Here is a 23,272-nt window from a genome sequence, read left to right as displayed (position 1 = left end):
AGCTTTGGAAAGGGTTCAGAGGAGATGTACGAGAATGTTGCCTGGTATGGAGGGAAGGTCTAACGAGGAAAGGCTGAGGGACTTGAGGCTGTTTTCATTAGAGAGAAGAAGGTTGAGAGATGACTTAATTGAGTCATATAAGATAATCAGAGGGTTAGATAAGGTAGACAGTGAGAGCCTCTTTACTCAGATGGAGATGGCTAGAATGAGGGGACATAGCTTTAAATTGAGGGGTGATAGGTATAGGACAGATGTCAGCAGTAGTTTCTTTATTCAGTAGCAGGGACATGAAACGCACTGCCTGCAACAGTAGTAATCTCGCCAACTTTAAGGGCATTTAAATGGTCATTGGATAAACATATGGACAAGAATGGAACAGTCTAGGTTAGATGGGCTTCAGATTAACTTCAAGGTTGGAGCAACATCGAATTCCGAAGGGCCTGCACTGCGCTGTAATGTTTTATGTTCTATGACCAGAAAACAATAGAACCATCAGAAATATCCTACTTTTTAATTAATTCAATTCAGCGCAGTAGATACTACATTAGTTGTGGACAGGACTGGGATAAGCTCCCGTTCTTGATATCCTGTTGGTATTATTGTATTCAGTTGTTATTGTACTGCTGTTCACAGGAGCTTGCTGTGCACAATTTGTTGCTATGTTTCTTCCACCCCAGCAATAGCTACACTACAAAATACGTAACATTGTGGTTGACAGGTGCTAGATAAATGTGAGTTCTTTTTCTTTTTGCTTGCGCTTCAGTCTTTGGAGTCAGTACCAGCAGAAACTTCAGGAGAGGCATGCTGTGATTAGGGTATACTTCTACATATGAAGAATTCTTCTGAAGTGTGAGATTAAAGTGCCTTTATGAGCCAAGGCATTGAATATAAGAACAAGGAGGTTATGCTGAACTGTATAAACCATTGGTTAGGCCGCAACTGGGGGATTGTGTGCCATTCCGGTCATCACATCATAGGAAGGGTCTCAGGAAGTCACGGGACCCGAAACGTTAACTTTGATTTCTCTTCACAGATGCTGTCAGACCTGCTGAGCTTTTCCAGTAACTTCAGTTTCTGTATAAGGAAGGATGTGACTGCCTGAGGGTGCAGAGAAGATTTACCAGGATTTTGCTGGGCTGGAGAGCCTGGGATAGGAGTGGTTGGGTAGGACTGCTTTCCTTGGAGCAGTGAGGGTTAAGAGGGGATCTGACAGATGTGTTTACGATTTTGAGGAGCATAAATATGGAGGAGAGGATGGCACTTTTCCGTTAGTAGAGGTATCAATAGATAAGGAGTATAAGTTAAAGGTAGAAGGCTAAGTGGGGAATGGAGAGAGATTTTTTACTGAGGTTGGTGGGAATCTGAAACTCTGCCTGAAAGGGTGGTTCAGTCAGAAATTCTTGTGACATTTAAGCAGAATTTGAATATTCACTTTGTTGCCATAGCCTCCAGGAGCAGGAAAATGAGATGTCGTCAGATCTTTGTTAACTGCTGCTGACATGATGTACCCAATGGCCATCTCTTGTATTGGAAATGATGATTAAGTCTATGCTTATTTGACTTTTTTTCAGTCTCTGGTCATCACTAACTCAGCTAAACGTTCATCCACCGTTGGGGAGATTGTGAACTTGATGTCAGTGGATGCTCAGAGATTCATGGATCTCACCGGCTTCCTCAACATGCTATGGTCAGCTCCACTCCAGATCTGCCTGGCTCTTTACTTCCTGTGGCAGGTACCCCCTTTCCCTGATCTCCTTCTGAAGTAGTGAAAAGTTGTGGTTTTGAGGTGCACAGGACCACAGCGAAGACTTGAAGTTTTGGGTTTGACCATTGAAGAGACATCAAGACTAATGTGGCCTCTGTCTCCTTTCCCAGTACCTGGGTCCTTCAGTTCTGGCTGGTGTTGCCGTGATGATTCTTCTAATCCCATTCAATGCAGTGATTGCCATGAAAAGTCGAAGCTTTCAGGTATGTCACAAAAACTCTCTTTACTCCTTAATTCTTTTCCACAGTATCTTCCTCTTTTCCATCACTTTACTCGGGATACTTCTCCCACCTGTTGTTTCATTCACACACGTACTCTCTCACAGTGTCACTCAGTACTTTAGTTTCAGCTTCAATCCTCCTCATTCTCCCTTCAGCTTTCTTTACTCTGTCAGCCTCAGATGGATAGGAAACTGGCTGGCAGACTGGAAACGGAAGGAGTAAACAAGTTGTTTTATGACTGGCACACAGAGAGTAGTGGGGTACTACAGGGGGCAGTGCTGGACTCCAGCTATTCACACTATAGATTAGTGTTAAGGGAATTCAGTGTAGGATCTCCAAATTTACAGCCGACACAAAGCTGGCTGGGAGGATGAGCTGTGAGGATGATGCGCAGATGCTTTGGTGTGATTTGGACAGGCTTAGTGAATAGGCAGATGCATGGCAGACGCAGCATAATGTGGATAAATGTGAGCATATCTACTTTGGTCGCAACAACACAAAGGCCGGTTCTTAACTGGCAACAAACTAAGAGAGGGAAATGTGCAACAAGACGTGGGTGTCCTCGTACACCAGTCACTGAAGGTCAGCATGCAGGTACAGCAGGCAGTGAAGAAAATGTTGACCCTCGTAGTGAGAGAATTAGAGTACAGAAACGGGGACATCTTGCTGCAATTGTGGAAGGTCTTGGTGAAACCCAACCTGAAATATTGTGTGCAGTTTGGTCTTCTTAGCTGAAGAAGGATGTTCTTGCGATAGAGGGAGTGCACTGAAGGTTTACCAATCTGATTCCTGGGATTGTGTGACCATGTGGTATGAGGAGAGATTTAATCAATTAGGATTATATTCCCTTGGGTTCAGAAGAATGAAGGAGAGATTTCATAAACATCTATAGAATTCTAATAGAACTAGACAGTCTATATAAGAAGGATTTTCCTGATTACAGGGATGTCCAGACCCAGAAATCACAGTTTAAGGATACCAGGTAAACCATTTAGGACTGAGATGAGATATTTTGTCATCCAGAGTGGTGAGCCTATGGAATTCACTACCACATGACGTAGTCAAGGCCAAAATGTTGTATGATTTCAAGAAGGCTTTGGATATGGCACTTGAGGTTAAAAGGATCAAAGGATACAGGGGGAAAGCAGGAACAGGCCATTTGAGTTGGGTAATTAGCCATGATTACATTAAAGAACTGACCCTCCTTTGCCATGTGTGACCTATCTTTTCTCCTCACCTTCTCCCCCCCCCACCCCCCCCCACCCCCAGCCCTGCTTTGCGACGTGTCCAGCCTGTGATACAGCTGCCATCTTTTGCAAAGCACATGATGTGATTGTGATCTCTTTCACCCTGTAGGTGCAACAGATGCAACACAAAGACGCTCGGATTAAGCTGATGAATGAGATCCTGAATGGTATTAAGGTGCTGAAGTTGTATGCCTGGGAAGCGTCTTTCGAGCAGAAGGTCCTGGCCATTCGGCAGAAGGAGCTCAGTATTCTGAAAAAAGCTGCCTACCTCAATGCCCTCTCCACCTTCACTTGGACAACTGCCCCCTTTATTGTGAGTATCTGCTCCTTTAACAACTTTCTAATGTTTAGGTTTCTCCCTGGCAGTAAGTTGTATTTCTGTAATGCCTTGATATCATAAAACATCCTGTTCTGCTTCTTGGGAGTGTTACTAAACTGACTCTGTCACTGAGCCACACACAGTGATATTAGGGCAGGGGAGCAAAGGCTTGTCCAAAGAGGTAATTTTTAAGGAGCCTTTTGAAGGAGAGAGAGAGATGGGCAAGGGGCGAAGAGATTTAGGGAGAGCATTACAGAGCTCAGGACTCGGATAGCTGAAGGTATGGCCATCAGTGTCGGTGTGATGGAAATCAAGAATGCCTGAAAGGCCAGCAAGAGGCGATCTGAGATCGGAGTATGGCTGAATGAGGTTACCAAGGTAAGGGAGAGTTTTGAAAACCATGTGATCCATTTAAATGGAGGCATTGTCCCTCTATAAAGGACGAGCTATCAATGGAAAACTGGTTTCATTGATATATCTCATCCTTCTAATGTCAGTGATTATTCAAACATGTAGCGAGATGGTAGACAATTCCATTCCTATCAACACTTTGTCAGATGACTTCCTTTTTTGCTGAAGGTTACCTGATGAACATGATCCTGAGCTCATTTTCCCTGACATCCCTCCTGCCTGTATAAAAACATCCATGGCACTGAGTCCACATGGTGTACACAGTGACGCCTGTAGCACACTCAGTCCCAGGTGCAGGTCAATAGGAGGACCCACACCTTCCTGAGTGAGGAATTCACTGGGACAAGTTGGCGTGTACGTTATTTGTGAAGGCTAGAAAAGCATTTTGCAGTGAAGAGAATCGTGGGTGACACTGACAGTTGAGGATGGAAGGAGGTTTGTGTGAAATGTGAGCAGATTGGGACTGTACACAGTGGTAACACGCCTACCTCTGGGCCAGATCGTCCTGGTTCGAGTCATTGGTCAGGATTTTTGGGCCATGTGTTTGTAATGTAGCCAAACAAATTGAGCAACTTATAAATCCTTTGCATATGCTCCTGATGGCAGGCAGGAAGAATGGAAGAGTTTCCTGGTCTACTCTCCCTCAGAAAGCAACGGCAAAACACTGCCACAAAAACTGAAATTGCTGGAAAAGCTCAATAGGCCTGGCAGCATCTGTGGAGAGAAAATAGAGTTAATGTTTCAGATCAAGTGGCCCTTCCTCAGAACTGCAACACTTTGCTAAATATAACATTGATCAGTCCAGTGGGGAGAGAATTGTGTAGTTGTATTGTCATTCAGCCCCTTGAGCCTCATGCAGTAAGGTCATGGCTGATCTGTGGTCTAACTCTATATGCTGCCTTGGGCCCATATCCATTGATACGCTTGTCTATCTTAGATTTAAATTTAACAATTGTATTAGCATTGACTGCCTTTGGAGGAAGAGAGTTCCAAACCTCCAATATTCTTTGTTGCAGGAAGTGCTTTTTAATATCTCTCCTGAATGGCCTGACCCTAATTCTTAATCCAAGCTCCCTCGTTCTAGAATCTTTAATCAATGGAAATATTTTGTCTTTATCTACCTTATCTTGTCCTGTTAATATCTTGAAGACCTTGAGTAGGTCCCTCAACCTTCTAAATTCTAGAGAATATCTAGAGTTGAATGTCCAATGAAGACCACAAAAACTGATCAGATTCATTATTGCCCTTTAGTGAAGAGAAATTGCTACCCTGATCTGTTCTGGCTGACATGTGCTTCCAGACTCTCAGCAATGTTTGACTCTTTAAATGTCCTCTGAAATGGCCAAGCAAGCTCTTTAGTTGTGCCAACTACTACAAAGTCTCAAAGAAAAGCACACCCTGTTGGCTCTGCAAAGTCGTCCTCATTAATACCTGGGGATAGTGAACAAAACTGGAGGCGTTCTGTCTCAAACAAATCAAGCGACAGCCCGCTGTAGTCATACTCACAGAAGAACACCTTAGAGACAATACTGCACACACCACCACCCCCATCATCACTGGATATGTCCTGTCTAACCGGCGCAACGGAACCTCCTGCTGATTACCAACCCCTTGGCTGAAGAATCTGTACCCTTCCATGTTGGACAACAGTGTCTTTTAAATTTATTCACAAGGTGAGGGTGTCACTGGCTAGGCCAGCATTTATTGCCCAGAGGGTAGATAAGACTCAACCATGTTGCTGAGTCTGGAGGCAAATGTTGGCCAGACCAGGTAAGGATGGCAGTTTCCTTCCCTCAAGGACATTAATGAATCAGATCGGTTTTTCTAACAATTGACAATGAATTTGTGATCATAATTAGACTCTTAATTCCAAATTTTTATTGAATTCAAATTCCATCAACTGCCACGGCAAGATTTGAACCCAGCTGCCCAGATCATTACCTGATTGGACTGTTAATCCAGACAATGACAAAATCATGAGGCCATCACTTGGAGGAAACAGAGGGTGAGAATATGTTCTGGGTGGGAGACTTCAGTCACCAAGAATGGCTCAGAAGCACCAAGGATGTATCTGCTAGACTGGGCAGGTGGTGAGGGAACCAACAAGAGGGAAAACATACGTGACCTTAACCTCACCAATCTGCTCCTGTAGATGCATCTGTCTATTAAAGAATCAGTAAGAGTATTCACTGCACAGTCCTTTTGGAGATGAAGTCTCCCCTTCATGTTGAACTTACCCTTCAGTGTGTTGCGTTACATTACCATCATGGTAAATAGGATTGACTTCGAACTGATCTAGCAACTCAAGAGTGGGCATCCATGAGGTGCTGTGGGACGACGACAGCTGCAGAATTGTACTTCGAACATAATCTGCAACCTCATGGCCTGGGCTGTATTGTCAGACAGAGACTTAGGAGTGCAGGTATATTGTTCCTTGAAAGTTGCATCAAAGGTACTCAGGGTGGTGAAGGTGGTGTTTGGCATGATTGTCTTCAGTGGTCAGAGTATTGAGTGCGGTTGTACAAGACATTGGTAAAGCCACTTTTGGAGCACTGTGTACAATTCTGATTGCCATACTATAGGAAAGATGTTATTAAACTGGAAAGAATGCAGAAACAATTTACAAGGATCTCAATGAGACTGGAAGATTTCAGTTATAGGAGAGGTTGGATAGGCTGGGACGTCTTTCCCCGGATCATAGGAGGCTGAGGGGTGACTTTGTAGAAGTTTATAAAATCATAAAGAGCTTAGATAAAGTGAATAGCCAAGGTCTTTTCCCCAGGGTAGAGGAGTCCAAAACTAGAGGGTATAGATTTAAGGTGAGAGGGAAAGATTTAAAAGGGACCCGAGAGGTAACTTTTTCACAGAGAAGGTGGTGTCTAAATAGAATGAGTTGCCAGAGGTAGGTGGTAGAGGTGGGTACAATTACAACATTTAAAAGGCATTTGGGCAGATACATGGATAGGAAGGGATTTGAGGAATATAGGCCAAATGCAAGCAAATGGGACTTGTCCAGTTTAGGAAACCTGGTTTGCCTGGATGGGTTGGGCTGATAGGCCTGTTTCCGTGCTGTGACTCTAACCACTCAAATCCTGTCTATCATCTATAAGGCACAGGTTAGGTGTGTGCTGGAATGCTCCCCACTTGCCTGGATGGACGCAGCTGTAACAACACACTCAACTTGACAGCATCCAGGACAAAACAGCCCACTTGATTGGCACCTCATCCACAAGCATCTGCTCCCTCCACCACCAATGCTCAGTAGCAGCTGGGTGTACTATCTACAAGATGCACTGCAGAAATCCATGAAGACTCCTTAGACAGCCTCTTCCAAACTCATGAACACTTCCATCTAGAAGGACAAGGGCAGCAGATACATGGGAATACCACCCCCTGCAAGTTCCCCTTTAAGCCATTCACTTCGTGATTTGCAAATATTTCACCGTTCTTCAGTGTTGCTAGGTGAAAGTCCTGGGGCTCCTTTCCTTAGAGCATTGTGGGTATACCTACAGCACATGGACTGCAGCGCTTCTGTAAGGCAGCTCTCTGCCACTTTATCAAGAGTAACTAGGAATGGGTGATAAATGAATAAAGAGAGAAAAAGATTGGATCAGGTTAGACTAGCCCAGGAACCTCCCTAGTACAGCTAGAAAAGGTCCTAGCTAATGCCAGTATCTGAGTTAGTTCATCTCTTTAAACAGAATTACTAAGTGTACATTATCTTACCATGGGAGTGTTTGGTGGGGACAGTGTAGAGGAGCTCAGTTTCAGTTTGAGTTAGAAGGAACTTTGCTGTATATCTAATCCCATGCTGTACCTGCATGGGGAGTGACGAGTAGTCACATGTGGGAAAGTATTCACTTCCACTAAGCTGAGAGTGTGGTGCTGGAAAAGCACAGCAGGTCAGGCAGCATCCGATGAACATGAGAATCAATGTTTTGGGCATAAGCCATTCATCAGGCTTATGCCCGAAACATCAATTCTCCTGCACTTCAGATGCTGCCTGGCCTGCTGTGCCTTTCCAGCACTGCACTCTGGACTCTGATTTCCAGCATCTGCAGTCCTCACTTTTTCCTAGGGTGACTTCCACTAAGCCTTCAACATAATGGTTGTCATTTCTCTCCTGTTCTAATTTAGGTTGCCTTGACAACCTTTGCGGTGTATGTGACTGTTGACGAGAATAATGTATTGGATGCACAGAAAGCTTTTGTCTCCTTGTCTTTGTTCAACATCCTCCGGTTTCCACTCAACATGCTGCCTCAAGTCATCAGTGGTGTGGTTCAGGTGAGAACTTCCTGGGATCATGTCCTCTTGTACTGTTGAGAGAGAGAAAGTCCATTGGAGATGGCAAGTGAGGGGAACAAATCCCTTTTAGCCTGTAGAGTCAAAACTGAGGGCCGAGAGGTGACCAGCGTGTCTTGCTTTTCTTCCAGGAAGGTGCGGCTTTGGGTCAGGCTGAAGAGTATTATATGAGAGTGTTTGCATTTCTGTAATGCAAATTCATCTCCTTAGAACATCTGAAAATGCCTTCAAGCCAATTTTTAAACAGTGTTCAGTATTAAAATGTGTCAAATACAGCAGTCTTGAGGCACACGGCTACTTTCCTCAAAACAGCAATGAGAAAATGGCCAGTCAAGTATCTTAATAAAAAGACAGAAAGAGCTGGCGAAACTCAGCTCTGACAGCAGCTGCAGAGAGAAACAGTTAACATTTCAAATCTAATGCTACACTTCTTCAGAGCTCTATATATGGTGAAACAAAAGCAGAAATGGCTGGCGAAGTAGGTCTGGCAGCATCTGTGCGAAGAAAGCAGAGTTAACTTTTCAAGTCAAGTGACTGTTCTTCAGAACTGTATTTAGTGAACTTATTTGAGAGAGAAAAAATGGTCAGGGCACTCGGGAGAATATGCCTGCTGCTCTTCAACATGCCATGGGGTCTTTTTCACCTCCAAAATCAGACAGGAACTCTGTTTTAATATCACACCCAAATGATGATCACTCAACCAGTACAGAGCTCCGTCAGTATGGATTATCTTGTGTGGCGCTTGCTCAGCACTGACCCTTAGACACTGCAGTGTTTGCTCAGACCAGGTGACAGAGTTACCAGCTGAGTGATCACAACTTGTCTTATAGCAGTTGAAAAATGATGTGTTGCAGAAAATTATTTGTTTCATTTTATCTGGCCTCTTCCCAGGGACTCTTCAGGAAGCCAGGGCTCATAAGGTTCGGATGCAGCAACTTTTTTTTCGGGTCTCCGCCTAATTGAGCTGAACTGAGCTAGCATCAATTTAGAATGGCAAAGGCATAAACTGGCAATGGTGTAGTCGCGTTTGATATCTTGTGAGGGGGAATTGTGACAAACAATAAGTGATCAGTCCTGGCGAGAGGCAGGGTTGATGGGACATAGACATCCTACTCATATCGTCTGCTAATCAACCTGCCAAATTCAGTCCATTTCAGATGCTGAGTTTTAGTTTATAAGAATTTTAATATAAATTTGACATAAAATGATAAAGTAAAATTATAGTAATTCAACTAGGGAAGTAGCAAACAAAATAACTATCTGGCCAGTCCATCTTTACATTCAATCACATCCTCCGTCCTCTGACTGAATTCCCCAAGGTAAGAGAGAACTGGGGGGCGGGGGGGGAGCTTTGTTTTCTGAAAGCAGTTGACAAAGCCTCAGGACATTGAGTAACTTACATAACCGATAAAATATCCACGAAAACCACAAACCACCTCCCTCTTCACAAACATCAAATCCCCTCAAAGGACTGTGGGTGACTGTGTTGATTTGGTGTTTTGTTCAAAGGCTGATGTTTCTCCAGAAATATAGAAAATTTCCTTATATTTAAATTATCTAATTGTGAATTTCCTTTTTTTCTGCCTCTGCATTTAGCGCTTTTTGTGGTTTGCATCCATTGTATTCTCTTTCTTTCTCAGGCCACCGTTTCACTGAAGCGATTGCAGAACTTCCTGAGTCATGATGAATTGGATCCCACAAATGTTGAGAGACAAAAAATTGCAACAGGTAATCGTCCTCCGTCTGAACCTGTTTTGCATTAATCTCAATATTTTGAAATATTGCAGTGTTTTGCATAATCACACCCCTTTTCTCTTGTGATTTCTCTTCTCTTTTAGTCATTTTCTTCCTTCATTACTCTCTTTTAATATATTTACTTCCAAAACCCTTTTCCTCTATTTTTATCATCCATTTCTCTTTCCTTCTCCCTTTCTTTCTTTCTTTCTCAATTTTTCTATCTCTCCACCTCTCGCTCTCTGTCCCACCCCCCTTGCACGCTCTCGTTCTCTGTCCCTCCCCCTCTTGCGCGCTCCCGCTATCGTGCGCTCTCGTTCTCTGTCCCTCCCCCTCTTGAGCACTCTCGCTCTCTGTCCCTCCCCCATCTCACGCGCTCTCGCTCTGTTCCCCCTCCCTGCCGTTTGTGTCTCTTGATTACATCCTTTCCTCCTGCGTCTTCCTTTCTGACACTGTCTCTATCTCTAACGTTTCTCTTTTGTGTTGTAGGCCATGCTATCACCATGCTGAATGGAACCTTCAGCTGGGGAAAGACTGATCCTGTTGTTCTCGATGGGTAAGCATGTTTCAAGTTGTGATCTTGAACTTCAAAGGTTTAACAGTAAAACCTTAAAGTACTTCCACTGGGATAAGGTGGAACCCAGATTCTGGATGGATTGGTGAGGGAGACACTGGGGCCAAGCACATTGCCAAGGGCTCTGAGCACTGTATGGAGTTCCAGGCATTGACTGGGAGTTGGGATGGGGATGAGGATGCTGAGCGTGAGGCTTCCTCCCTATGGTTCCTGTTTCCGAGTGCTGCAGGCTTACTGGGCCACAATTTCACCCACTCAGTTATGGCTTCATGTACTGTCCAAGACAACTTCAATCCAACATTTTTGAAGAGTGATATTTTGCTGAAACTTCTCATCTTGCACTCATCTGGCTAAATGCAAGGATGCTAAATTTCAAACTATCACGTTAGCTTATATTACAAAGGTAAAGAGGGCTGATTGATTGACAAGTTGACTCTGATTGGCTAGTCATCGCCTTGGACACAGCAGTGAGGAACAAAAGGTTCCCCAAGCTCCCAGGTAATTCAAAAATGGCTTAAGGTTAGACACCGTAAACAAGAGGCAAGGGATGGATTGTGTTTGATTGGTGAAGGTCCGTCTCACATCTGGACTTATTCTCACCAATTTCTCCCTCCTCTTGAGTGTACTCCTCTGCTTCAAATATCCAATCATTCGTACTCCTTCCCTCCTCCCTGCATTAAGCTTCATTACAACTTTCCCGATTGAGAAGAACCAAACCAAGAAATTGCCAAACAATGAAAAGCAAAAATCTGTTGAATTCATTTCCCTCCTTCTGTTGAGTGTGTGCAATGTTAATGTCATTGCTGTGGGTAATGGGCAACAAGAGAGAGTCATAAAACTCATGAGCAGGATCAAACCATTCAGGCCTTCTGCTTGTTGTTTCAATTGCTCTTCCCTGTCTGCCCATGACTGTAATTCCCATTTCTATTAAACTCAATCTGACTCGGCCTTGGACAGATTCAATGCACAGTGAACTGAGGAAACAAATTCCACAAACTAATTACTCTGTGAGGAAAGAAAAAATTTTCCATATCTATCTTGAAAAGGAAGACCTTTTATTTAACAGTGTTCCCCAGTTCTGCTGTACCTCAGGATGAGGAAACATCCTTTGACTATCCACCTTATCATTGCTCCAAGATCTTGTATGTTTCAATAAAGTCACATCTCAGTTTTCTGGGCTCCACTGAATACAGGTCAAGTGTGTTCAGTCTCTTCTCAAATGCTTCAGTCCAGGAACAAGCCAAGTTAGCCTTCTCTGACTGCTTCTAATGCAATTATAGATTTGTTTTCAAAGAAAGAACAGCTGAATTTGAGCACATTTTAGCCTGCAGCGGTGCAGTGATCCATAAACACTGACATTTTGGCACACTTCAATAGGAATGTCTGATAGGAACATGCTCCAAATTCTGCAATTGGACTTGAAGCTCTGACCCTGAGGTGCAAGTAAAAGACAGAGTTAACCTAACTCATCCTTGCTCAAAGTTCCCTGAGAGATTCCTTTCCTCCTTTCATAGCTTTAAATTAAGGGGTGGTAGGTATAGGACAGATGTTAGGGGTAGATTCTTTACTCAGCGAGTCGTGAGTTCATGGAAAGCCCTGCCAGTAGCAGTGGTGGACTCTCCCTCTTTATGGGCATTTAAACGGGCATTGGATAGGCATATGGAGGATAGTGGGCTAGTGTAGGTTAGGTGGGCTTGGATCAGCGCAACATCGAAGGCCAAAGGGCCTGTACTGCGCTGTATTTTTCTATGTTCTATGTCTGTCCCTTAATTGAAACCTTGAGTTTAAATCCTGTTGTGTTGCTTTCTGACTGACCAATAGATCTAGGTAAAAACAATGACTGCAGATGCTGGTAACCAGATTCTGGATCAGTGGTGCTGGAAGAGCACAGCAGTTCAGGCAGCATCCGAAGAGCAGCGAAATCGACGTTTCGGGCAAAAGCCCTTCATCAGGAATAAAGGCAGAGAGCCTGAAGTGAGGAGAGATAAGCTAGAGGAGGGTGGGGGTGGGGAGAAAGTAGCATAGAGTGGGGAAGGGGATGAAGGTGATAGGTCGGGGGCGGGGGGAGGGTGGAGTGGATATGTGGAAAGAAGATAGGCAGGTAGGACAAGTCATGGGGACAGTGCTGAGCTGGAGGTTTGGAACTGGAGTGAGGTTGGGGAAGGGGAAATGAGGAAACTGTTGAAGTCCACATTGATGCCCTGGGGTTGAAGTCTCTCTCGCTGTGGTGATCCAGCTACCTGGGTCTCTGTGCTGCCTTGGAACCTCTGATTCTGAAAGGTGAAACCTGCAAATTGTCCTTTTCTTGTTTGTTTAATCCAGGATCAGTCTGATGGTGCCACAAGGCTCCCTGGTGGCAGTGGTTGGTCATGTTGGATGTGGCAAATCCTCACTCATCTCCGCTCTTCTGGGAGAAATGGAGAAGCTGGAGGGCAGCGTGGCAATCCATGTGAGTACCCCCACTCTCTGACCCATTCCTCGGGGCGGATGGACGTGTATGGTTAAAATCGCAGTCAGGCACTCATGGGCACAGCTCTGTGTAATGTTGATTGATCAACTCCAGTAAGAAGTGATGGATTAAATATCTGAAGAAGTGGTAATGCAATTACTAATGGGGCAAATAAAGGGAATGAGGAAGGCTAATGATATGTTAGTCTTTACCACAAGAGGATTTGAGGACAGGAGTAACAAAGTCCTGCTTTAGTTGATTAGACCACACGTTGAGTACACACGTTTAAACCCCTGACCTCAGGAAGGATATTATTGCTGTAGAGTGAGTGCAAAGAAAGTTCATCAGATTTGTCCTGGGGCTGCTAAGACTGTTTTATGAGGAGAGACTGGGGAAACTGTATTCTCTACACTTTCAAGAAATGGGAGATGATCTCAATGAAACTTACAAAGTAGTTAATTGCAGAGACAGGGTGGATCCAGTGAAGCTGATTGCCCTTGTTGAGGCGTTTAAAACCAGGGGCTCAACTTAAAGGTGAGAGTGGTGCCACTTGGGATCAAAATGAGAAGAATATATTTTCAGTTTGAGGATTATGAATATTTGGAAGGTCCCCGAAAGTGTGGAAGCTGAGCCTTTGGGTCTGTTTAAGGTAGAGATTGGTATTCAGAAATCTGTCAAAGGAATATGGAAAGTGTGGAGTAAATGCATTAAAGTAAATGATCAGCCATGGCTGGATTGCATGGTGAAACAGATTTGATGGACTGAATGGCCTACTGCTCCTCTATTCTTGATTAATGAGTCTAGAGCAGATTTCAGTGACAATGATGGGTTAACAGCAGCAAAAATGGGGGCAGCGATTCTGATCAGAAATCAGTGAGTCACATATGTTTGGAGCTGATGCACTGAGCTTTTCGGCATGTTCTTATTTATTTATGATTTGCATTTATTACAGCGTAAGGGTGGTATGAAATAGTGAGTGCATCTAGCTCTTTCTGCTTAAATTCTGAATACTTCAGATGTAAGTGGCAACCATCAAATAGACAATGGTTTTGGGTGATAATGTGAGTGCTAATTTTAAAAATGAAAGGTTCATTTGTGAAGACTGCAGTTATTCATACATAAGTATTTTCCTTTTAACTGGCAGGGATCTGTTGCCTACGTTCCTCAGCAGGCCTGGATTCGGAATGCCTCCTTGAAAGACAACATTATCTTTGGAGAGCTCCTTAGTGAACAGAAGTACCAACAGGTTCTGGAAGCCTGTGCGCTCATCACTGACCTGAGTGTACTTCCTGGTGGAGACCAGACTGAGATTGGTGAAAAAGTAAGTGTCTTCACTCACATCTACCTTCTCCATCAGTCTCTGAACTAGGGCTTTACACTGACTATCTAATGCTCCTTTTACAGGGAATAAATCTGTCCGGAGGGCAGAAACAGCGGGTGAGTCTGGCACGAGCTGTGTACAGCGACATGGATGTGTACCTCCTGGATGACCCCCTTTCAGCTGTGGATGCACATGTGGCTAAACACATTTTCGATAAAGTCATTGGCCCAGAAGGAGTGTTGAAGGGAAAGGTAAAATATCTATCACCAACCCTGTGTAGTCACATGGTGAATGACTCTTCTCTTGAATAAACAGAGTCTATACAGTTAGGAAGGAAGTACAGGAGTCCCCTGTGGCCATTCTCCTGCAAAACAGCTTTTGATGCTGCTGTGCAGGGAGATGGCCTCCCAGGAAAGCAGCAAAGCCAAATTCATTGCACCTCTGCAACAGAAGAGAGAAGGGATAGGTGTTAGGAAAGCTATAGTAATAGTGGAAGGACTAGATAAGCACTTCCATTGCCGCAAAGGAGACTCCAGGATGATCTGTTGCCTCCTGGATGCCAAGGCCAAGGATGTCTTGGAGCAGCTGTAGGACATTCTGGAGTCCCAACTCTCTCAGAACCAGTCCCAAAGGCCCAGCATTCTGAAATCCTCCCCCCTCGCACCATCCCCCCCCAGCCACATATTCATCTGATACATCTGTGGCACTGGTAGCAATCCTGAGATTGCTTTTAAGGCCCTACTTTTCAAACTTGGTCCCTAGCTTCTTATATTATATTTAGGGCAAGACCAGTACTGATGACCCCAGGGGAATATTTGCTGGAATAGTTAGGAGCCTTTAAACTAAAATAGCAGGGGGAATGGGATCCTATGCAGAGAGATGGAAACAAGGGCAAAAGACAATTTGAAATGTAAGAAAAGTGATAGAGAATTGAAGGGCAATTATCAAACAGAACTGCAGTCCAAAATAATGTGAACGGGTCTCGAATGTTAAAGAGACACTTATTATGACCTTGTGTCTCAATGCACAGAGCATTCATGAAGTGGATGAATTAATTATGCAGATTTAAATAGATACGATATAATTAGGGTCACGGGAATGTGCCTAGGAAAAGGGAACTGAATATCCAGTTTCATTCAGAATTTTGGAAGGACAGACAAAAAAGAGATAGGGCATCTTCCTAGCCAAAGAAGAATTTAACATAGTGAGGAAGACTCATTCAGGAAACTGGTGGGATTGAAGGCAGAGAAATCCCCAGGCCTGACCATTTATGAGCTCTGAGAAAGAGTCATCTGGACTCAAAACGTTAGCTTGCTTAGTGTCCAAATGCTGGAAATCTCAGCAGGTCAGGCAGCATCCATGTTGTTTTCAGTACAGATTCCAGCATCTGCAGTCATTTGCTCCTGATCATTTCTATCCCAGAGTACTTAAGTAGCCCTAGAAGAGTGTGCATTTTGGTGGTCATCTACCATGATTCTGTAGCCTCTGGTACAGTTCCTATGGATTGGAGAGTAGCTAATGTAACCTCTCTAATTTAAGAACTCTGGTGAATGAAATCTGGACAGGTAAAGTTTAGAAACCCCAAGTGACAGAAAACAATAGTGGAGTCGTATACAGAGCCTCAACCTTTAGTGCTAATGCTGAGGAAGGCATTAAACAGGAAATTAGAATACAAACACTACAGGAATATCTATAATATTATGGGTCACTTTAATCTGCATGTAGATTGGGCAAATCAAATTAGTAACAAAGCTGTAGAAGAGGATTTCAGGAGTGTATATAGGATGGATTTCTGGATCAATGCAATGAGAAACCAACTTTGGAACAGGCCATCTTAGTGCTGTGTAATGAGAGAAATAATTGGCAAACTAGCTATGCAAGGCCCCTTGGGAATAGCAACTAAAAGACAGTGAGGACTGCAGATGCTGGAGAGTCAGTCAAAGTGTGGTGCTGGAAAAGCACAGCAGGTCAAGCAGCATCCGAGGGGCAGGAGAATCAATGTTTCGGGCATAAGCACTTCATCAGGAAAGGCTGTTTCCTTGTGAACAGTGACCATAATATGATAAAATTCTTCAGTTAGCTGGAAAGTGATACCGTTGATTCGGAGACTGAACCGAATAAAGGAACTGGTGGTATGAGGTGTGAGTTGATTCTGATTGGGGATGTAGCTTAAATGGATAACTGTTGAAAGATAATAGCGAACATTTAAAGAGAGCGTGGATGAACTGCAACAGTTGTTCCTTCCTGCCTGGTGCATAAGTAAAACAGAAAAGGGTGGCTGGCTATGGCTAACAAGGAACATTAGAAATAGTATTAGATTGAAGGAAGGGGCATACAAATTGTCCAAAGCAAGCAGCAGATCTGAGGAGTGGGAGAAGTTTGGATTTCAGCAAAGGAAGACGGAGGGATTAAAGAGTGCAAAATAGTGTGAAAGTGTGCAGGGAACATGCAAGCTGATTGTAAAAACAAACCTGTATAGATATGTGAAGAGCAAAAGATGAATGAAGACAAATGTAGGTCCTTTCACAGTCAGAAACGGAACAAGTGATGGCAGACCAATTAAATACATACTATGGTTCTGCCTTCACAAAGGAAGACATAAATAACATCCCAAAAATGTTAGGGAGCACAGGATCTCATGAAAGGTAGGAACTGAAGGAAATCAATACCATTCAGGAGATTGGTGGGATTGAAGGCAGATAAATCCCTAGGGCCTGATCGTTTGAGCTCTGATAAAGAGTCATTTAGACTCAAATATTTAGCTTGCTTTCTCTCCGTAGATGCTGTCTGACCCACTGTGATTTCCAGCATTTGCTGTTTTCAGTACAGATTCCAGCCTCTGCAGTAATGTGCTCCTGGTCATTTCTGTCCCATAGTACTTGAGGAAGTGGCCCTAGAAAGAGTTTATGTTTTGGTGGTCATCTACTAAGATTCTGTAGCCTCTGTTACAGTTCCTATGGATTGGAGGGTAGCTAATGTAACCTCTGTACTTTCACAGGGAGGTAGAGAGAAAAAGGGAATTCTAACTGGTCAGTCTGATATCAGAAGTTGGGGAAATGCGAGAGTCCATTATAAAAGACTTAATAACCGAGCACTTGGAAAACAGTGACAAGATCAGACAGTCGGCATGGATATACAAAAGGGAAAGTACACTTGAGAAATCTATTGGAATTTTTCAAGGATGTGAAACTAGTAGCGTTGATAAGGGAGAGCCAGTGGATGTGGTTTAGTTGAACTTTCAGAAGGTTTTCAATAGGGTCTCACAGAAGAGATTGCTATTTAAAATGTAAGCACGTGGCATTGGGGTGGAGTAGTGACATGGATAGAAACTGGTTGGCAGACAGAAAGCAAAGAGCAAGGGTCGCTGGCTGTTTTTCTGAGTAACAGGTAGTAAGTGACTTGTGGGGTACCGCAGGGATGAGTGCCAGGACCCCAGCTTTTCACAATAATTAATCATTTCGATGGTGGAACAAAATGTAATATCTCCAAGTTTGCAGATGACACAAAGCTGGGTGGGAGGGTGAGCTGTGAGGAGGATACAGAGATGTTACAGTGGGATTTGGACAAACTAAGTGGGCAGATGATGCATAATGTGGATAAATCTGAGGTTACCCATTTTGGAAGCCAAAGCAGGAAGGCAGATTATGATCTGAATGGTGATAAATTGGGAAAAGAGGAGGTTAACAGGACCTGGGTGTTCTCGTATACCGGTCACTGAGGTAAGCAATGCAGGTACAGCAGGTGGTGAAGGCAGCAAACTGCATGTGGACCACCCTAGTGAGGATTCACGTACAGGAGAGGGATTTCTTAATGCAGCTGTACAGGGCTCGGGGAGTAGTCCGTGCAGTTTTGGCCTCTTTATTTGAGGAAGGATATTCCGGTTATGGAGGGAAAAGAACAAAGCTTTCCCAAACTACTTCATGGGATGGCAGTCTGGATCAGTTGGGACGAGGGAAGGGAAACTCCCATCCTTACCTGGTCTACCTACATGTGATTCCAAACCCACAGCAATGTGATTTTACTCTTAACTGTCTCTGGGTAGTTATGGATGGGCAATAAAATGGTGGCCTAACCAGCAATACCCACATCTTCAAATAAATAAAAACTTCACTGGAGTTTGGAAGAATGAGGAGGCATGTCTTACAAACTTATAAAGTTCGAACAGGAGTAGACAGGATATGCACAGGATGGATGTTCCCAATGACCAGGGAGTCCAGAAGTAGGTGTTAAGATGTGAGAATACGGACTGAGATCTGAAATGGCTGCACCCAGAGAGTGGTGAGCCTGTGGAATTCACTCCCACCAAAAGAGGCTGCGATCAAAGCATAGAATGTTTGAAACTAAGATGTAGTTTTTAGGGCTAAAGGGATCAAATGGTATGATCCCCTTTGAGAAAGCAGGAACAGCAGGATGAGTTGGATGATCAGCCATGATTACATTGAATGGTGGAGCAGGCTCAAAGAGCCCAATGGCCGCCTCCTGCTCCTGTCTTCCATGTTTCTGTAATTTACACTGTGAGTGACCTTTACCCTGAATAAACAATGATCAAATCTAACTGAATGGTGCAGTCAGCCACGCAGCTGAATGTATTACTGTGTTAGGTTATATAACTTGATATGGAAATACAGAATATCTCTGTGGTGACATATTTGAGTTAATATTTGTTTTTTTCCAAAACTGGTTCTTGATGAAACCAGTGAATAAATGAATTTGAAGAAGGGTGGGGGGGAGGAGCTGGTGATCGTGTTGAATATTCGTCTGCTTAGGCCATCATGATTCCCTCCTGTTCCCGCTGTTGTGAGAGTGAGGACTGGGTACTGAATAGTTTTATCTGCTCTCTTCACAGTGTGATTTGTGCTGCAGCCTTTGATCTCTTGTCGGTTTTATTTTGCCTTTGCAGACTCGAGTACTTGTGACACATGGAATCAGCTTCCTGCCTCAAGTGGATCAGATTGTGGTGTTGGTGAACGGCAGAATCTCCGAGATGGGATCATATCAGGAGCTGCAGAACCAGAACGGAGCCTTTGCAGAATTCCTACGAAACTATGCCCAGCGAGATGACTTGGAGGAGGATGAGCCAACAGGTAGGAGGAGTTTTGGGCTGGGGGCAGAGGCCCAAGGTAATTGGAAAACTGTCACATGACTGTTAGGCGCTAACACCTGCAGTATTTTAACAAAGCGTTAACTGGTGGGTCATTTTTGAAGGTGATGGAATGAGTCCAGGAAGCTGTTAATCCAATTAAAACCAAAATTCTGGGTTTCTTCGAGAGAATAGATTACCCAACACAAGGAAATTGTGCTGAAACTTCATAAAATATTTGGTTAGATCTCATTCTGCTTTTAGGGTGCAGGGAATAACAGAACAACTGCGATTATTCTCTGGAGTAGAGAAGATTAAAGGAGATTTGATAGAGATATTCAAAATTGTATAGTGCTTTTGATAAAGTAAATAAAACTAAACTGTTCTCGGTGATTTGAAATGTTGGTAACCAAGGCCACAGAAAATCTAGGGGAAAGTTGAGAATATTTATTACACACGAACCTTGAGTACAGTGCCTCAGAGCAATAGACGCATATTCAACAGGAACTATCAAAAGTGGAACTTGATGAATGCTTAAAAAGGAAGATACTGTCAGGCTATGGGAAAAATTCAGATGGGGCTAATTAGATCTTGCAAAGCTGGAGGAGAAGATTTATGTACTGAACGGTCTCCTGCACTGTAATATTCAAGCATTAAAAGGGGAAGAGAAAGAAAGAGGAGAGGAGGGGGAAGCACAATTGATCAAAAGGATGTTAACCCAGAGTTTGTGAAGCACAGAGGGTGGGGCTGGTGTATGCCAGTTCCATCTTACCATGCAATGTTATTGAGAGCAGAAAGACAGACAGCAAGCATGCTGAATTCCAGCTCTTGCAGGTTATAACATGTTCACTTTTGTACCTTTTTCTTTTTTCCCTCTAATCTCTCCAAAACCCACACTCATGCTGCAGACAATCTTCCAGATGGTAAGTTTGTGACTATGCAACTCATAGAACATAGAACATTACAGCACAGTACAGGCCCTTCAACCCTCAATGTTGCGCCTACCTGTGGAACCAATCTGAAGCCTACGCTATTCCATTCTCATCCATTTGCCTACCCAATGAACATTTAAATACCCTTAAAGTTGGCGAGTTTCTATATTGCAGGCAGTGCGATCCACGCCTCTTCTACTGAGTAAAGAAACTACCTCTAACATCTGTCCTATATCTATCACCCCTCAATTTAAAGCTATGTCCCCTCATGCTAGCCATCACCATTTGAGGAAAAAGGCCCTCACTGTCCACCCTATCTAACCCTCTGATTTATCTTATATGTCTCAATTAAGTCACCTCTCAACCTCCTCCTCTGATGAAAACAGCCTCAAGTCCTTGGCCTTTCCTCATAAGACTTTCCCTCCATACCAAGCAATATCCTGGTAAATCTACTCTGAACTCTTTCCAAAGCTTCCACATTCTTTCTATAATGCGGTGATCGGATATGCAGTACTCCAAGCGCGGCCACACCAGAGTTTTGTACAGCTGCAATTTGACCTCACCGATTCAAAAACTCAATCCCTCTACCAATAAAAGCTAACATGCCATATGCCTTCTTAATAACCCTATCAACCTGGGTGACCATTTCCAGCGATCTATGTACATAGACACAGAGATCTCTCTGTTCATATACAGTACCAAGAATCTTACCATTAGCCCAGAACTCTTTATTTCTGTTGCTCTTCCAAAGTGAATCACCTCACACTTTTTCGCACTAAACTCCATTTGCTACCTCTCAGCTCAGCCCAGCTCTGCAGCTTATCTATGTCCTCTGTAACCTGCAACATCCTTTGTCACTATTCTCAATTTTATTAACCTTAGTGTCATCTGCAAATTTACTAACCCATACTTCTATGCCCTCACTAGGTCATTTATAAAAATGACAAACAGTGGCCCCAAAACACATCCTTGCGGTACATCACTAGTAACTGAACTCCAGGATGAACATTTCCCATCAACCACCACCCTCTGTCTTCTTCCAGCTAGCCAATCTCTGATCCAAATGCTAAATCCCCCTCAATCCCATGCCTCCATATTTTGTGCAATAGCCTACTGTAGGGAACCTTGTCAAATGCCTTACTGAAATCCACATACACTACATCAACTACTTTACCCTCATCCACCATCTCCCAGAACTCCAGGTTTGTGAGGTATGACCTACTCTTCACAAAACCATGTTGACTATCCCTAATCAACATAATCCTTTCTAAATGACTATAAGTTCTGTCTCTTACAATCCTTTCCAACGCTTTACCCACAACCGAAGTAAGGCTCACTGGTCTGTATTTATCAGGGTTGTCCCTACTCCCCTCCTTGAACAAGGGAACAACATTTGCTATCCCCCAGTCTTCTGGCACTGTTCCTGTAGATAATGACAACATGAAGATCCGAGCCAAAGGCTTCCCAGAGAATCCTGGGATAAATCCCATCCGGCCCAGGGGACTTATCTATTTTCACACTTTCCAGAATTGCTAGCACCCCCTTGTAGTCTAGTTGCCTGTATCGTAGTATCCTCCTCAACAACATTGTCTTTGTCTTTTTCCAGTGTGAACACTGATGAAAAATACTCATTTCGCACTTCTCCTATCTCCTCAGACTCCACGCACAGCTTCCCACTGCTATCTCCTACTTAAGTTATTAGGCCCAGGCCAGCATTCCCCCTCAATTACACAGGTGGACATATGCATGCAATCTTACAGAAACAAGGCAATATAACAGACCAGTCACATATAGCACATGCAAGTTCAAGCAAGGAACTGAACTAGGTTTCTGTGTAGACTAGGTGAACTTGGTGCTGATCGCTAAGCTGGATTGATCTTTGCATTGATGAACATTTCCACAGCATTAGTTCAGAGAGAGCTTTTGGGCTCTGGGGCCCTTTGGTAAACAAGATCACTGTACCAAATGGTAGGTCTTGAACCCTGGCAAGTGCTGGAGTTGGAGTTAGATTCCTGATACTTGCTTTGTGTAGGTGAGACTTCCCACCAGGATTGCAAAATTAAAAAGTAAACTGTTAATCCAGAGGATAAAGAGCCAATTGTGATTAAAGAGAAACCATTCATGAAATCTTGACTGCTGATGATGATGAGCATTCTGTTGATGAGCAGGTCACTTAACACCAAGGCATGAATCAGGGAGTTAGCTCTATCCATCTGTCTCTCACTTCTTCTCTATTTCTTGCTATCTGAGCTGAGTGAATGCTAGTGAAGAAGCAGGTGTTGCCAGCTGGTTCTGCAGGGAATGTTCTATGATCTGGGACTTTTCCTGGGAATCATTGTCTCTGCCACTATCCTGCCCCATACAGTCTAAGTTTAGCTCCCAATAAAATTGTTTATGAAATCAGTTCTGTCATTCATTTGGAATCAGCTGGCCAGCCAACAGCAAAGTGGTCTGCAGCAGGATTTTCCATGGCCATTGTTCCAGGCTTCTGGGTGGGTTCTGTTTTGAGTGTAGCCCTCGCACAGACCAGCATGGTCTAACTCTGGATTGTTATGAACTCCTTTCTTGTTGTTTCTCAGTACTCGATGAAGAGGAGGAATTTCTTGGGGAGGATACCCTCAGTAACCACATTGACTTGGGTGACAATGAGCCCCCAGCAGCAGAGGCACGGAAACAGTTCATGAGGTATGTGCAGAGTTCTGTTATCATTTTATCCATTAACCCAGAGCTGTACAGATCAGTGATGTCTGGAGGTTCTTAAAGCTTGTTCCAGAGCTCCCACAGGTGGCTTACTTGCTGCAAGATCTGTCGGTATGGTGCTCAGACACACGCAGGCAGGGTGATCCCATGTCTGATGTGTTCTGTGTTAAATGAGTTAACCTCAGCCAGAGGGAGCTCCAACAAGAAAAGCAATGTC

General features: G+C 43.7%; 1 protein-coding gene across 2 annotated transcripts in view; it reads left to right on the top strand.

The window, feature by feature from the left end:
• Positions 1-23,272, top strand: part of abcc3 (ATP-binding cassette, sub-family C (CFTR/MRP), member 3) — a 145,882-nt gene that overhangs the window by 84,592 nt on the left and 38,018 nt on the right. For both annotated transcript variants that reach the window (XM_043715184.2, XM_043715185.2), the window contains exons 10-20: positions 1,572-1,733; positions 1,876-1,968; positions 3,343-3,546; positions 8,101-8,247; positions 9,906-9,993; positions 10,489-10,555; positions 12,896-13,022; positions 14,167-14,343; positions 14,427-14,594; positions 19,244-19,427; positions 22,935-23,040. In XM_043715184.2, the coding sequence (XP_043571119.2) occupies positions 1,572-1,733; positions 1,876-1,968; positions 3,343-3,546; positions 8,101-8,247; positions 9,906-9,993; positions 10,489-10,555; positions 12,896-13,022; positions 14,167-14,343; positions 14,427-14,594; positions 19,244-19,427; positions 22,935-23,040 (1,523 nt within the window). The remainder of the gene's footprint in view (positions 1-1,571; positions 1,734-1,875; positions 1,969-3,342; positions 3,547-8,100; positions 8,248-9,905; positions 9,994-10,488; positions 10,556-12,895; positions 13,023-14,166; positions 14,344-14,426; positions 14,595-19,243; positions 19,428-22,934; positions 23,041-23,272) is intronic.

Source organism: Chiloscyllium plagiosum, unplaced genomic scaffold (assembly GCF_037043375.1).
Source record: "Chiloscyllium plagiosum isolate Xiang-an unplaced genomic scaffold, Cpla_swu_hap1 HiC_scaffold_25, whole genome shotgun sequence".
Lineage (NCBI taxonomy): Eukaryota > Metazoa > Chordata > Chondrichthyes > Orectolobiformes > Hemiscylliidae > Chiloscyllium > Chiloscyllium plagiosum.
The sequence above is the reverse complement of the archived record's forward strand: the minus strand, read 5'-3'. Positions and strand labels throughout refer to the sequence as shown.